Below are 15,490 nucleotides of genomic sequence, written 5' to 3'. Positions count from 1 at the left end.
ATGCTCGTTGCTCATTGGCTGACAGCCGTGTGTACTCCAGTAATGAGAAACCTATTAGCCGGTTCTTGCCACGTCCTCAACACGGAGCCAGAGACCACAGACAGAGAGCCTATTGATTTAATATTATCTATCAGAGATCAATAAGAAGGGTTGAATCTTCATCCTCCATAATCCGCACATTTATAACATGATCATGAAGGTTTAAAATGTCATTTTTAGAGGCGAATGTTTTCACTTATATAAGTTTATAAAGTAGAGAAAGCACGAAAATATTCACATTTTAAACAAAGGGAACATTATTTCAATCCTGGAGGTCATGAGGTCAGAAGCTTTAATGTCAGGCTGGAAATGAGTCCAGGTTTCTGGACTCTTCTGGACCGCTCACAGAAGAACAGAGCATGTCTATAAGAGTTTATTAAAATAATCACTGAAAGGAAATCATCTTTATCTACTGAGACATGAACCTTCAGGTAAAGATCAGGGCAAAGACGCACAGCTCTCACCCGCCTGTCATCCTGTGTGTGTGTGTGTGTGTGTGTGTGTGTGTGTGTGTGTGTAGAATATATCGAGTTTCACATCTTTGAGTTGAAGTACAAAATAAATTTATTTTTTATAAAGTGATCTTTTTGTTCAGTTGTTCATAATCTTTTGACTTTCATCTTTAGAGCGTTAAAACAGAGCCAACCTGATCCAGTTCATGGATCAGGATCAGGACGACAGGGGGGGCGGGGGGGTCCAGGTGTTCAGTGCACAGTGGGGGTCCAGGGTCCCTGGATGTGCTGTCTCTGCAGGAGTCTCTGCAGCTCCTTGAACTGCTCCACCGTCTGGTCCTTCACGTCGGGGTTTGAGATCTGAAGCCGGATGCTGTCCGTGGACCAGCTCAGCTCTCCAGAGAACATCTCGGTCAGGATCCGAGCCACCACAGGAACCACCTGAGAACCACAAGAACAGTCTGATTCCAGACACAGCTCCCATCTAAACCCTGACCCCCCCCCAACACAGGAACCACCCGAGATCCAGCAGATCACTTGAACACACCTGGACCATGATGAGTTTCTTTTCTCTGGGTTTCTTGTCGGGCCAGTCCTCCCCAAAACAGAAGAAGATCTCAAAGGGAGGCGGACTCTGAGTCTCCCCCTTCTGGAACAGGATCAGTCCTGTGGGTGGAAATCGACCACGTCAACAACCTCATCAAACCGAGCAGCAGCATCGTTAAGGCTTCGTTTTGTAAACATGTCGGCGACCTTGCAGGAACTCGTTCAGGCTGAACACCTTGATCTTCTTCTCTCTCTCCAGGGGGTTCGGTGGACCGTGATCCAGCGTGCCCGGTCCAGACCAGAACACTTTACACTGACAGAGGCGGATGGCGTAGATGTCCTGCTCCCAGATCTCCAGGATGAGACCCCGGTCCATCACGTCCAGCAGGGCCTCCGTGTAGAACCGCTGCTTCTGGTTCTGGATCTCGGATGACCCCGGGAAACGCACCTGCTGCAGGGAGACGGGTCCAAACAGGTCCACCTGCTCGGGGTTCGGCTCCAGGTGTCCAAAGTACAGCCGGCATCCCTGAGGGTTACTGACCGTCAGAGAGCCCGCTGTACGGCCGCGGTACTGGAACTTCAGGTCCAGATCTGTCACTGAGGGGTCAAAGCGGGGTCAGTTAATACGTCTGTTACCATGGCGACACAGAGGATTTTTTGTGAGGATCCTGCTTGAGCACATACAGGACCAGGACAGGGTCCACATCCATACCAAGTTTTGATCAGGTCCAATGGGTTTTTTTTGGGACCAGATTCTGGTGTGCTATGCTGTACAGAGTCAGAGGTTTAAGGTCAGAGGTCATACTCACAGGGCACGCTGCTCAGAAGGTCATACTTGGCAGGTTGGTGGTTCTCAGGGTCTCCCTGGTTCTGGATGCTGCTGGTCTCCATGGAGATGGCATCGGAGGCCAGAGACTCCAGGCCCTGAAGTCCCACGGTGAGTCCTGAGGGGTGGACGAAAGTCAAAGGATCCACCTGGAGGTCAGAGGTCACGGGGAGGTCGGGGGCCATGGGGAGGTCGGAGGTCACGTGTGGAGGTCTAAACGTCCCGTTGGGGGGCAAACTGAACGAAGTGTCCGGCGGAGCTGGGAGGGTAAAGGGGGCGGGGTCACTGCTCCTGGGGTCTGAGGAGATATGACATCATCACATCACATCAATGAAGCTAAAATCAGGAACTCTAGGACCAGACTGGTTCTGGTTCCTCAGACCAGGAGGGGGTCTTGATCCTGATCGGTAGATTATGTGTAACCAAACGTTTCACTCACTGATCGTCAGCTCCATCAGGTTCGGCATCTGAGAAGAAAACAAACGATTGTTGTTGTTTTGTTTGTTTCGGGTGATTTTAAATTCTGTTTGTGTTCTGAACGTTGAATTCTCACCTCCTCCTCGTCGTCATCAGCGCCGTCTGAAACACAAACACGTCAGACATGTGAGCTCACGACACACACACACACACACACACACACACACACACACACACACACACACACACACACACACACACACACACACACACACACACACACACACACACACACACACACACACACACACACACACACACACACACACACTGCGCTCTCCTGTTGATCCTGGTACATACATGTTGGGCCATGAAACGGCCGTCTGAACAGGTCGAGGCTTACACTTAAAACACGCCACCACGTTGACCCCAGGTGTGTGCTCACCTGTGCCCCCCAGCTGCTCGCACACTTCGTAGATCTTGAACGGTCGGACCGGCGTTTCTTTGGTGCCGTCGTATTTCAGCTGAAACTCGCGGCTTTTGTTGAGAGCGCAGCGCAGGTTTGCTTTCCACTTGGCGGGGTCGGGTTCGTCCACGCCGTCCTGATACTTACCTGTCTCCAAAGCCCACGCCTGAAAAACACAGCGCAGGGTTTACAGGTAACTCTCAGATACACCTGCAGCTACAGGTAAATAATTGTTGTTTGTTTCACAGACTGAATGACTGTTTATCTGAATTTATCTAAATAATAAAACAAATACTTTGTTCACCAAAACACCCAGGTGAGCTCACAGGTGAGGTCACAGGTGAGGTCACAGCTGAGGTCACAGGTGAGGTCACAGGTTAGGTCACAGGTTAGGTCACAGGTGAGGTCACAGGTGAAGTGGGGTCACAGGTTAGGTCACATGTGAGGTGAGGTCAAAGGTGAGGTCAAAGGTGAGGTCACAGGTTAGGTCACATGTGAGGTGAGGTCACAGGTTAGGTCACGGGTGAGGTGAGGTCAAAGGTGAGGTCACAGGTTAGGTAACAGGTGAGGTCACAGGTTAGGTGACAGATGAGGTGAGGTCAAAGGTGAGGTCACAGGTTAGGTAACAGGTGAGGTCACAGGTTAGGTAACAGGTGAGGTCACAGGTTAGGTCACAGGTGAGGTCACAGGTTAGGTCACATGTGAGGTGAGGTCACAGGTTAGGTCACATGTGAGGTGAGGTCACAGGTGAGGTCACAAGTAAGGTCACAGGTGAGGTCAGTGTGTCTGTGGCGCTGTGATGTCATAACTTGGGTTATCAGAGGGGAACTCTGACCTTGAAGATGGTGTTTTCTTCTTCTGATGAAGGCGTGTGCCGCGTCGCGTGTTTCCACGGGATCTGGAAAAGTCGGTGGTCTGGACTGAGCCACTGTAGACCTGGATACCTGCCGCTGTTCACCTGAGCCAACAACCAGGGCTTCAGACGGATCCTGCGGGGCTGGATGCTCATGGCGGGAGGCGGGGTTTACTGGGCTCACTGGGAGGAGGACACAAACAACACACTGATACACACACGTAGGCTGAAATACACACACACACACACACCTGTACAAACAGCATCCTATGGAACTGCCCAGGTGCCCTTGAGCAAGGCTCTCTTCAGTGCCTTGCTCAGGACACAAACTGACTACAAGACCAACTAACACTCTGCGTTGTTCTTTAAGATGCTGTGATTTCCTGTATTTATAAATACACACACACACACACACACACACACACACACACACACACACACACACACACACACACACACTGTTCTAGTCATTGAATCACAGTCATGGGATCAAACCAGAAAGGATGTGTTCATGACGAAACAAGTGTGTGTGTGTGTGTGTGTGTGTGTGTGTGTGTGTGTGTGTGTGTGTGTGCCATGATTTACCTGGTCCTGGTTTTTGGTCCTCCCGGTGCTCCTTGAATCTTTTATAAAATCTACAGGTTCAGGTCTGAAGCGTCATCGTGACGTCATCAAGCCACCCAACAGACAAAAGAAAAACAAACAAACAAACAAACAAACAAACAGCGTGTCGCGCGTGCTGCTGCGATCCTCTCGCCCAAACTTTGACGGAACTCAGATCAGATCCGCGTCAAGGTGACGTCATTACCACAACTACTTCCGGCCAGTGAGACAAAATAAAAGCTCTATCGCGCTTTTTAAAAAGTAGATTATTTTGTCAAAAATAAAATACATGACAACAATGATAATAATAAATTATTAGTCATATAGTCCGGAAGACAGTTTAAACATGAACACTTCAGAATAAAACACAGATACATTTTTAGTGACTTTGTTTTCAAGCTGTTAGAAACTGAAGCTTTTATTTTGGTAACTGTGGAGAAGAAGATTTCCACATTTAATCTCTCAATGGGAAACTCAAGTGTCCGCCCTGCAGAGACTTTCACACACATGAACACACACATACTCACAAACACACATCATTATACACACATGCAGTAAACAGGATCAGATGGTGAGTGAGTTCATATTTTACAGGTTTAAAAAAAAAAAAAAAACTATCGTTACTATAGTAACTTTAAAAAAAACTTAATTTACATTATTATTGATTTTATAACAGGGCCCTAAAAGTGTAACTAGACTGTTCTCCTCTGTCGCTCCCCACAGGTGAAACAAACTTCTGAAGTCCCTTTGCACCTTTATGAAAAAGCTCAATTAATTTCAGAAGAATTTTCAGATAAAACAGTCAAAACTCAAAACGCAGATTTAATACCAGAACATTTCACACATTTCTGCCTAAGGTTTAATTAAACAGTCCATTTTTATATTTTTTATTTTTTTTTATGTTACACATCATGCCAATCCTATCAATTCAGGGTTAGGGTCATTGAGTTTTAATCATCACACCCACACACACACACACACCCACACACACACACACCCAGGCACACACACACCCACACACACACACCCAGGCACACACACACCCACACACACACACACACAGAGGCAGCTACAGGAAGTGAAACTGGAAGTGAAACTGAGTTCATGTTTCAGTTGCTTCAGCTTCAACTTGTCAAAAACAATGAATGATCAACATTATCTTAAATGTGAAATGAATAGTCTAAAATCACAAACATTCAATTAAAACCTATTAAAATGTGACACAAATACAGAAACGTGAGGCCGTGTGTGTGTGCGCGTGTGTGTGTGCACGTGTGTGCGCGCGCAAACAGACAGAATTCTTTAAATCAGCAGAATTAAACAAATAACCACTTGCCTTTATGTTTACATGTTTACTGCATGGTGGGGGGATGTAGGCCTGCTGTATGTGGTTACCATGGAAACCCATCTGTAGTTTCCATGGCTGCTCAACAAAGAGCACAAAACAGGAATTTATTTTTTCTGAAAAATAAAGATAAACTTAGAATTTCCAACAAATCAGGTAAACATAAATATATAAACACACAGACAAAAAGTAAAATAGAAATAATGTCTCTGTTTATTGTTGATCATATTTATGTGCTTCAATCATTCGTTTGGATTTCAGTTCAATCAAAAGATTTACAGATTTAGAAGAAATTCAACTTTTTTTAAAAAAAAAACCCCTAACAAAACATTTGTTATTTACAGTTTCTAATTCTCTGTATTTTTTTATTTTTTTATTAATGCACCAAAATGAAAAACAATTATGTTCATATTCAGTCACTGTTCATTTAAATCGACAAAAAAATAACATCAACACACTTTAAACTTGTCAAACAGATTTTATGTCTCTGGGCTGAATCAGTTCATGCTTTAATATTTTAAAACCTTCAAAGTAAAACACATAAATTAAAGACACGTCCTCTTTTTAAGATTTTGATTTTTAAATTGTCTTTAGGTCCTGACAGAAATTAATAACTCAAGCTCTCTGAAAAAGAATGTGCGTAAAGCGAGGGGGCGTGGCTTTAGAGACCACAGAGGGGGCGTGGCTTTAGAGACCACAGAGGGGAATGCTACTTTTAAAATCACGCTAGTTTTCGCCTTTGAGATGTGACTCAGTTGAAATGATTCCGACTCGGTTTCAGACAGTTCTGGATCAGGCCTGACAGCAGAGCAGCTTGTGAAACACGTGTCTGAACTCGGCGTTGAAGGCAGTGTAGATAATCGGGTTGACGGCGCTGTTGACATAGCCGAGCCATGTCACCACGGAGATGAGTGTGGGGCCGATGTCGCACGACTGACAGAGAACCTTGGTGACGTGGACGATGAAGAAAGGCGTCCAACAGACCAGAAACACACCTGCAGGAAGACACAGGGACAGTCATTCAGGAGGTTTCCTGCAGCGGAAAATAAACAAAACTGTAAGACGTCAGTTTTAACTAAAGCTCCTTTTGTGTTGATTTTGGCGCCCCCTGTGGACAAATCAGTACTTCTTGTCTCTCTGCTGATGTTTTCCTGTTGTCCTCAAACTTGTCTTATTAGAGCTTTCTGCTGAGTCGTCAAAGACCTGTTATCAGCCTTCCTACCTTGCACCTGTTCACATCATCAAACACAAATTAATATCTTTACTTGTCATCACACTATTTTTAAATAATAGATTCTGTTTTTATTTCATAGAAAATAAACCTCGTGTGTGTACGTGTGTGAGCGTGCAGGGAGTTTGGAGTCCGTGTTTGGATGCGAGTAATGCTGCCGCTGAGACACTGAAGTGGTTTCCACGGAGATTCGAGAGGAACAGTTTCTATTTTTAAAGAGGATCCGAGCGTCTGTGGTAAGCATGAAATTGAGAGTGTGAAGAACAAAAAGAGTTTGTGTTGCAGACGTCAGATCGACTGCTGAGACGCTTCAAACTTAAATTAACATGAATTAAAAAAAGAAACGTTGGATGTATAAAAACATTTAAATAAACATGCATTTTTTCATGATTATTTTGAAAAACTCACCGACCACGACAGGAAGTACCTTCATGGCCTTCCTCTCCCGGCCGCTGACTCGGCTGCTCTTCTTGTTTCTCCTTCGCCTCTTCGCCGCGCTCCTCTTCATCAGGCTGCCCTCCGTCCTCTCTGCGAGCGCTGCGTCCGACACGCTGTCGCTCTGCGTCGTCCTCGGGAAGCTCGTGACCCTGTCGTGCTGCTCCTCGGTCACCGGGGTCACACTGGGCGTTGTCGTGGAGACGGTCGACAGAGCGGTGGGACTGAGACTGTCAGGAGCGGCGTACAAGACTTTCTCCTGACTGTCCGCCGTCGTGGTTTTAGCTCGCCGTGGAACCACGCAGAGATGCAGAGATAGAGCGGGACGAGAGGCGGGACCTGCTTTGGACCTGCTCCGCCCACTCCAGCGCCGCAGGCCCTGAAACATCCAATAGTACAGAAAGAGCATCATGGGGCACGGCACGAAGAACGAGCAGACGGACGAATACACCACGAACCGCTCGTCCTCCAATCTGCACACGCTCGGATCTCGACCCGGGACCTGGTTCAGACCGAACATCACGGGACACGCCACGCCCAGTGACAGCAGCCAGGTGGCGGCGATGAGGGCCAGCTGACGGACGCTGAACTGGTTCCTGTTGTACTTCAGAGGGACCACGACCGCGATGTACCTGAAACCAGAACCACAGAGCAAAATCAGACCACTTCAGTCCATCAGACCCTGAAGCCCCCCATCAGACCAGATGTCTCTTTTTTTAACAGATTTATTTCAGAGCGGGTCGTCTCGATTTGTTCGACAGTAAACAGATCACAGGTGGGACTTGTGGGCGACGTGTTTCCTGGGTCTTGACTCATTTGTGGGTGTTTTAAGGCCCAGCACCTCGCCTGAAGGCTGATCCTGATCTGTTTGTGTGGTGTTGATGGGATCTTGGGATAGAATATCTCAACACCTGTCAGTGTTGAAACGATCAGCTGACTTTGGAAGGGTTTTTTTTTTAGAGGTGAGGTGACACTATATATTTAGTTTCACTTCTCAGGCAATACAAATAAGCCCGACTTGTAAATTAACAGTAACGAGGTGTTTCATTAACTCCTCTCAACACTTGAGAGTCTGTCGGCGTGCGGAGCTCGTTTACCAAAATCTGTGATCCCGTTAATGATCTGCAAACTCCTCAAGTCACGATGAAAAAGAAATCGACCCCGTGTAAGTCCGCGCACTCAGGTGGACTTACCTGTCAACGCTGATAGCACACAGGTTGAGGATGGAGGCCGTGCACAGCATCACATCCATGGTCATCAGAGCGTCACAGGTGAAGGTGGTCAACGTCCACACGCCGCCAAGAAACTAACAGCACACAAACAGACACACCGACATGACATCCATCTATCAGTCCTCATTAACACAGTGTCCTTACTGTCCAGGTGTACAGTCACCTGGTCCTGGTGAACTCTGACCTCTGAGTATACGTAGAGCGGCAGCACGAGCACGGCTAGCAGTAGGTCAGCGACCGCCAGGCTGATGATGAAGTAGTTGGTGGCGGTCTTCAGCGAGGGCTCGGTGAGCACGCTCACACACACTAAGATGTTTCCCAGTATGATGACCAGGATGAGGGGGACGCCGAGGACCAGGGCCGGATAGTTGAAGTGGTAAACGGGGTCACCTGAGGGGCTGTCAGGTGTCACATTGACCATGATGAAGGCCCTGAATGCTGTCTGCAGTCAACATCTGGACACAGCAGCTTCCTGTGAGAGGTTGATGATGAGTGTCAGTCACAGAGCAGTGGTCATGTGACCGTTTCAACTTGCTCTTCTTACCTGTTGCAGGTTTCTCAGGTGTGTGTCTGCAAGTTGACTCAATGAATCACGAGTTCTTCTTTCTAATCGTCCTGAGACCTCTGAGAGCTCCTGTGATTTATAAACACAAACAGGAAGTCTGCTTTCATGTGTGATTGTGTTAGCTTCCAGTGCTAACAGAATGTTAGCGTACTGGCTACATGATGATGTCAGACTGAACGCGATGATGTCAGACAGAATGTGATGATGTCAGACTGAACGTGATGATGTCAGACTGAATGCGATGATGTCAGACTGAACGTGATGATGTCAGACTGAACGTGATGATGTCAGACTGAATGCGATGATGTCAGACTGAATGCGATGATGTCAGACTGAACGCGATGATGTCAGACTGAACGCGATGATGTCAGACTGAACGCGATGATGTCAGACAGAATGTGATGATGTCAGACTGAATGCGATGATGTCAGACTGAACGTGATGATGTCAGACTGAACGCGATGATGTCAGACTGAATGCGATGATGTCAGACTGAATGCGATGATGTCAGACTGAACGCGATGATGTCAGACTGAACGCGATGATGTCAGACTGAATGCGATGATGTCAGACTGAACGCGATGATGTCAGACTGAATGCGATGATGTCAGACTGAATGCGATGATGTCAGACTGAACGCGATGATGTCAGACTGAATGTGATGATTTCAAACTGCAGACCCCTCAAACTAACTAATTTATTTAAAGTTGTTTTAAGTTTTTGAATTTAATTTTTTCCGGCGGTCACAGTGATGAAAATTTAAAAAGAAAAACTTCAAAAAAAGAAAACAAGACAATTAACGAATAAAAAATCAGTAGATTTCAGATTCACTCACTGATCTTTCTCCTCCTCGTCTTCTTCTTCGCTGTTTCATTTAAGAACCCCAGCTGCTCATGTTCTCCTCCTCTCCGCCTCCTCCTCTGTGATGAAGACACAAACTTTTTTCTTCTGGTCTATAAAAGATTCATCACACCTTCATCCTCTCTCTCTCTCCTGTTCTGAGTCTCGTTCGCCCCCTCTCCCTCTCTTTGCCTCCTTCACTCTGTCTCACTCATCAGTGCAGCTTTGTGATTGGCTGTAAGTCAGCTGTGAGGTAGACCCCCCCCCCGTCTCTCTTTAGGTTTTCTTCTTCGTGGGTGCAGATAAACAGATTTATTCTAATCAAAGTGGCGTTCATTTTTCAATCCATAAAACTGTGACGGCAAATGTTTTTCACGCTTTAAGCTTTAACCACATCTTACTGATGAAGATGTTTTATTTCAGGTTGAGCCTCACTGAGCTTTATATTCATAATGAACCTGACAGACCCTCCACATGTTAATGAGCTCTGTGTGTGTGTGTGTGTGTGTGTGTGTGTGTGTGTCTTATTAGCATCTGTGAGAGGATGCAGCAGACGTTGTTCTTTTATGTTTGACGTACGTTTCATGAATCATTCATGAAATCGGCTTTCTGAGAATTTTAAACTAATTAAAGTTGTTGAGAAAACATTAAAAAAAATCCTCCTCCATTTTGATTTAACACTGTTTCAGTTCTATTAAAAAGACTCACTGAACACACTCACACATTTGATTTGTTTTCTAATGAAGCTTCATCTGCTCGTGTTATTAGATGTTTAAAGCATTCCTTCGGAACCCGGATCCTCGAGTCCATGTGAACATCCTCACCGACTGTTTGAATGGGCATGTAAACATTTAGAGTCACCTTGAAACACACTGTGCAGCCGGGTCTGAATTACAGCGTGGGAAAAGCAAACCGAAGTGTCATTCATGGAGAGAGTCCGTCACACATGACCACCAAGGCAGGAAGCACATCCATGATCTCAGCAGGCTGACACCTCTGGACTGTTCGCCTGTCGATCACAGGACCGACAACCAGCCACACCCAGAGTCAGCAGGTAACCTAACCAGCATGTGATTGGACTGTGGGAGGAAGCCGGAGAGAACCCACGCCACGCACGGGACTCCACACACACAGAGGCTCCTGACAGACAGGGATTCAAACCAGCAACCTCCTTGCCACGAGGCACCACTGCGCACCCCCAGATTCAAAGCAGAGAAACAAACACACAAACTATTTAGTTAGTGATGTTGACCTTTGACCTTTGGGTGGCTCTAATTAATAACACACAATGACATGGCTGCTCAGTGTGAAGGTGGGAATGTTTCTGTGCTGCAGAAACAAATTTAAATACATTTTGCAGATCCTGATTGGAGGCTTCCTTCACGCCAAAAAGCAAATATCTCAAGTCGGCTACAAAAAGCCCAGCTGCTGCTCCGGCAGCCATGTTTGATTGATACTTCAGAGACACTCTACAAATGAGTGGATCATGTTTCAGTCCAGCTGTGAGGACCCAACCTGTCAGACAACGCTCGGGGGAAAAAATATCAAAACTCTTTTTTTAGAAGGATGATTAACAAGATCGATCACAGGATCATTTGGATCAATGCAGTTTATTGACAGGTGTGATTGACAGAATTATGGGAAATGTAGTGCTTCAGGTCTGACAGAAAAACAGTCACCAGTGAAGAGCAGTGACACACGGTGGTGCTGCCCCCTAGTGGTAAGTCTGAGTGTAACACTTTAACCTCAAAGCTTAACATTTACATGATGACATGAAATGAAAATCTGCTTCCTGTTATTTCTTTCCAAAGCCCAGCGGGTCTCTGGTGTCTTTGCCCGCTTTCTCATCGCCGTGCTGCAGGTTAGAGCCCAGGTTTGTCGTCAGACAGGTGGGAAGGCGGCAATGTGTGAGACTGAAGAAGAGAAGTAAGACATCAGGTTAGACAACGTGAGATAACATCTGTAAAGAGATATAGGTAAGAATGTTCTAGGAGATAGAGAGAGATAGAGAGAGATAGAGATATATATATATATATATATATATATATATATATATATATATATATATATATATATATAGAGAGAGAGAGAGAGAGAGAGAGAGAGAGAGAGAGAGAGAGAGAGAGAGAGAGAGAGAGAGAGAGAGAGAGAGAGAGAGAGAGAGAGAGAGAGAGAGAGAGAGAGAGAGAGAGAGAGAGAGAGAGAGAGAGAGAGAGAGAGAGACAGACAGACAGACAGACAGACAGACAGACAGACAGACAGACAGACAGACAGACAGACAGACAGACAGACAGACAGACAGACAGATAGATAGATAGATAGATAGATAGATAGATAGACACCTGAATAACTTTGGCTGATGAAACTGTGTGCCGTTCATGGAGTCGTTTCTGAAACACAGAGAGAGAAGGATGAATCTTTTTCATGGTTAAAATACCTGAACTTTTTGGAGTCATAAAAAAAATTCAGATATTGCAAATAAGATACAATAATCCTTTATAGATCTTGCAAACGGAGAAATGTACAGTGTTACAGCAGCAAGAAGAAGAAGAAGAAGAAAATCACACAGTGCAAAATTAAATTAAATAAAAATATAAAAATGTCTATAAAACAACTGGTCCCATAAATTGGCAAATATAAATGTGCAAATAACTCAAGTTAATTTTTTGTAAAGGTGAACATGTCAAACTGACCTCTGGGGCTCAAACAGACTTGAGTTCACGTTTGGAGGAAGCTCGAACCTGAAACACAACACAATGACTTTTACCTCTGCACCAACCGAGCCGTGAGATCCAACAAAGAGGATCTGATGTGTCAAATATATATTGAAGGATTAATCTGTTATCGAACAGAAATCAGAGTCATATTCGACTAATTTCTCTTAAAGACGTCGTAGGAGATCTTTGAAGGCTCACCTGGTGGCGTTGTCCTGAGCGTACCTGTGCAGGTGAACACTCTGTGTGATGTTTTCCTCTCGACTGCACACAGGAAACACAAAACATGCACAATTTAATTTCTTAGAGTGAACTGAAATGTTTTCATGTTTCACCTGTTTTTCAAAAAAAATCTCACCTGGACGGAGGAAGAGGACCGGCCGACGCCAATGACATCATCCCCACCATCAGAATCACCGTCGACATCTCGGTTAGAGCCATCGTCCACAGAGAGAGAGAGAGAAGGGCAGCTCGCTCGCCCCCTCACACTGTATATATACACACTGTGTCTCAGGGTCACACAATCAACTGAAACCTGTGTGAAGGTCATCTGAAGGTCAGATTTTGTGTGTTTATGTATCGACTGACTTTATCAGTCATGACATCATCAGCTCTGTGAGAACTGCGTGACCTCAGACCTTACCCGTTTGATTAACGTGAGAACTCGCACTCACCTGGTCACAACCAGGATCGTAGATTATTTCTCGAGAAGATTCTAACAGGGCCGACAGTTCTCGGGTTAGGTCACATGTCCTCCTCCTCTTTAGTGTAAGCAAGTCTCAGAACATGAATGTGAAATGTCTTGTTTTAAATATGTAAATGAGCTGTCTGACCACGCCCCCTCAAAATTCACCTGGAGCTGTATGTTGTCCCTTCAGGGCCTCCGTACAGCTGACGGGTTAGATTTTTGTCGCTTGTTTTGATTGCGTGACCGCCAACGTTTTTGTGTCCAAAGATTTTTCACACATCGACAAATAAAATCAGAACCAACAAATCTTTTATTTTCTTTAACATCTTAAGAGTTTTATAAGTTAAACAAGACAAAATACACACAAACTGCGTCCTGCGTGAGTCGCTCTCAGCTGACAGAAACAACTGCACATCAATCATCATGAGCCGGAGTCACACCATCTACTTCCTGTTTCTGAACGTCAAAGGGAACGATTCACACGTTGGTCAGAAAAAAAACATTTAGAGGAAAAACAACACGATTAGATCATCTGGAATCACTGTACAAACATGGCGACAAGGACGCTCACATCAATCACAGCTCTGCGTGTGTGTGTGTGTGTGTGTGTGTGTGTTTAGCGAAAGTCCTCGGCGCAGAACATGCCCTTGGCGCGACGCAGGATGGAGTCCTTGGACGCGTCGTAAGGATGCTCTTTGGACGGAATCTCTAGCACGGCGGGAATCGACTCCATGTGGGCGTCGATGGCGTGGCGGATCATCTCGGCGATGAACTGGTTAATGAGAATGATGCCGATGTCGTTGCGAGCCAAGAAGCTCCTGTGGAGAGTAAAACAACACACCAGACCTAATTCAGATTTCTATCATTTTAACGCTCACCGTGACGGAATAAGACGTAAACACAAATATTATCATACATCAATATAATTATCAACACAGCGCCATCGCCACCGTCTCGTAAACGTAAAAAACAAACAAACGTGAAAAACAACTTCATGTTTAAATCTCCTGTTGTTTTTTTTTTAAATGGGGTTCTGTTTGTTTAAGTGTTAGTAACCAAGAAGCCCGTTCAAGACGCCATCTCTATATGGTGGCCTGTAGGTGTCGAAATCAAAACGACCATTTTTGTATTTTATATTCATATATTATTACTATTTTATTTAGATTTATTATTTTCATTATTTCTTCTTTTTAATTGTTTTGTTATTTTTGCTTTTTGAATTAGTGTTGTGAAACGTTTGTGTTCGTTTGTGTAAATGCATTCACCTGACACCTGCTGGCCACCGTATATGTTTGTTTATGATCAGGTCAGAAGGGCTGCAAGAAACTTAAACTTCTGATTTTTTCTTTTTAACACTGATATATCTATATATCTATATATATATATATATATATTAGGTGCTAATATCTGCCGATAATATCGAGCAGGCGATAAATCAGTCGAGCTCGAGGTTCGACAAACTGTTGATGCAGGAGGTTTAGTTATTATCTGCTGCTCTGTTTAATAGCATAAAACAATCAATGCAGCATGATGATAAAAGCAGAACCATGTTAAGGTGTTTAACAGATAACTTATTCCCTCTGACCCTGAGATCACACTTCCGGTCATAATTTAACATTTTCAGTATAAATCTAAATAAAACCTTAAATTAATATGTTTAAACGGGGTCTGGTTTACTTGAAGGTCTCCTCGATCTCTGTGATGCTCGTGTCCTTCTCCACCACCAAGAAATTCGGTTTCCGGTTCTTGTTGAGCTCACCGATCCCTCCGAGCAGGAATCCGGTGCACGTGTCCTCATCACCGATTACGGCGATCAGTTTCCCGCGTCCGGCCATCACGGAGCTCCGGTGTGCAGAAAAAAAGACAAGGAGAATAAAACCCCGACGAGAACGACAAGAACAATTTAGCTTCTCTTTGACAGATGATTCAGGTCATGTGATCACATCAGCTGACCGTCACTTCCGCTTTGAGTCAGGAAGTACGTCACAAAACGGATCGATGATAACGCCTGTGTGATTTGTGTTAAAACTATCAATCACGTGACTTTGTGTGAGCATTGTTTATCAATCAAACGCAACCTGATTAAATAACAGGCAGTGACGTCACCTTTAAAAATGAGCACGCTGCCTTCAGGTGCGCCACGTAAATCTTAACTTTACACTGTAAAATGGCACATATTCAGAGTGTATAGAGGGACCCTTTAATTGTAAGTAAAACTTACAAATTAAAAATTCTAAT

General features: G+C 44.9%; 4 protein-coding genes across 6 annotated transcripts; all 4 read right to left on the bottom strand.

Annotated features, from left to right (window-relative positions):
• Positions 1-585: 585 nt before the first annotated feature.
• Positions 586-4,891, bottom strand: irf5 (interferon regulatory factor 5). The gene is made up of 9 exons (XM_079335780.1): positions 4,185-4,891; positions 3,582-3,782; positions 2,726-2,912; positions 2,417-2,442; positions 2,303-2,330; positions 1,847-2,161; positions 1,245-1,634; positions 1,039-1,157; positions 586-932 (listed from the first exon to the last, which is right to left on the bottom strand). The coding sequence occupies exons 2-9, from the start codon at positions 3,753-3,755 to the stop codon at positions 744-746; spliced, it is 1,428 nt and encodes a 475-aa protein (XP_079191906.1). The 5' UTR covers positions 3,756-3,782; positions 4,185-4,891; the 3' UTR covers positions 586-743.
• A 1,335-nt stretch (positions 4,892-6,226) lies between these two features.
• On the bottom strand, positions 6,227-11,836 carry drd4-rs (dopamine receptor D4 related sequence). 3 transcript variants are annotated; one of them, XM_079334743.1, is made up of 7 exons: positions 11,615-11,836; positions 9,846-9,930; positions 8,990-9,079; positions 8,630-8,917; positions 8,407-8,519; positions 7,187-7,845; positions 6,227-6,542 (listed from the first exon to the last, which is right to left on the bottom strand). In XM_079334743.1, the coding sequence occupies exons 4-7, from the start codon at positions 8,864-8,866 to the stop codon at positions 6,340-6,342; spliced, it is 1,212 nt and encodes a 403-aa protein (XP_079190869.1). In that variant the 5' UTR covers positions 8,867-8,917; positions 8,990-9,079; positions 9,846-9,930; positions 11,615-11,836; the 3' UTR covers positions 6,227-6,339. The 3 variants fall into 3 exon arrangements, with proteins under 3 accessions (XP_079190869.1, XP_079190868.1, XP_079190870.1); XM_079334742.1 differs by lacking the exon at positions 11,615-11,836 and having other exon boundaries at positions 9,846-9,997; XM_079334744.1 differs by lacking the exon at positions 11,615-11,836 and having other exon boundaries at positions 8,990-9,076; positions 9,846-9,997.
• Positions 11,646-13,371, bottom strand: LOC306818122 (uncharacterized protein; the record flags this gene model as incomplete). The annotated part of the gene is made up of 5 exons (XM_079335497.1): positions 12,923-13,371; positions 12,766-12,828; positions 12,544-12,591; positions 12,193-12,240; positions 11,646-11,763 (listed from the first exon to the last, which is right to left on the bottom strand). Exons 1-5 carry the CDS (start codon positions 13,003-13,005, stop codon positions 11,646-11,648), a joined length of 360 nt encoding a protein of 119 aa, XP_079191623.1. The 5' UTR covers positions 13,006-13,371.
• Positions 13,372-13,544: 173 nt separating this feature from the next.
• On the bottom strand, positions 13,545-15,243 carry atp6v1f (ATPase H+ transporting V1 subunit F). Its single transcript, XM_079334920.1, has 2 exons — positions 14,930-15,243; positions 13,545-14,070 (listed from the first exon to the last, which is right to left on the bottom strand). The coding sequence occupies exons 1-2, from the start codon at positions 15,085-15,087 to the stop codon at positions 13,869-13,871; spliced, it is 360 nt and encodes a 119-aa protein (XP_079191046.1). The 5' UTR covers positions 15,088-15,243; the 3' UTR covers positions 13,545-13,868.
• Positions 15,244-15,490: the final 247 nt, after the last annotated feature.

Source organism: Symphodus melops, assembly GCF_947650265.1.
Source record: "Symphodus melops genome assembly, chromosome: 22".
Lineage (NCBI taxonomy): Eukaryota > Metazoa > Chordata > Actinopteri > Labriformes > Labridae > Symphodus > Symphodus melops.
Note: the sequence above shows the minus strand (reverse complement) of the source record. Positions and strands in the feature narration are given on the sequence as shown.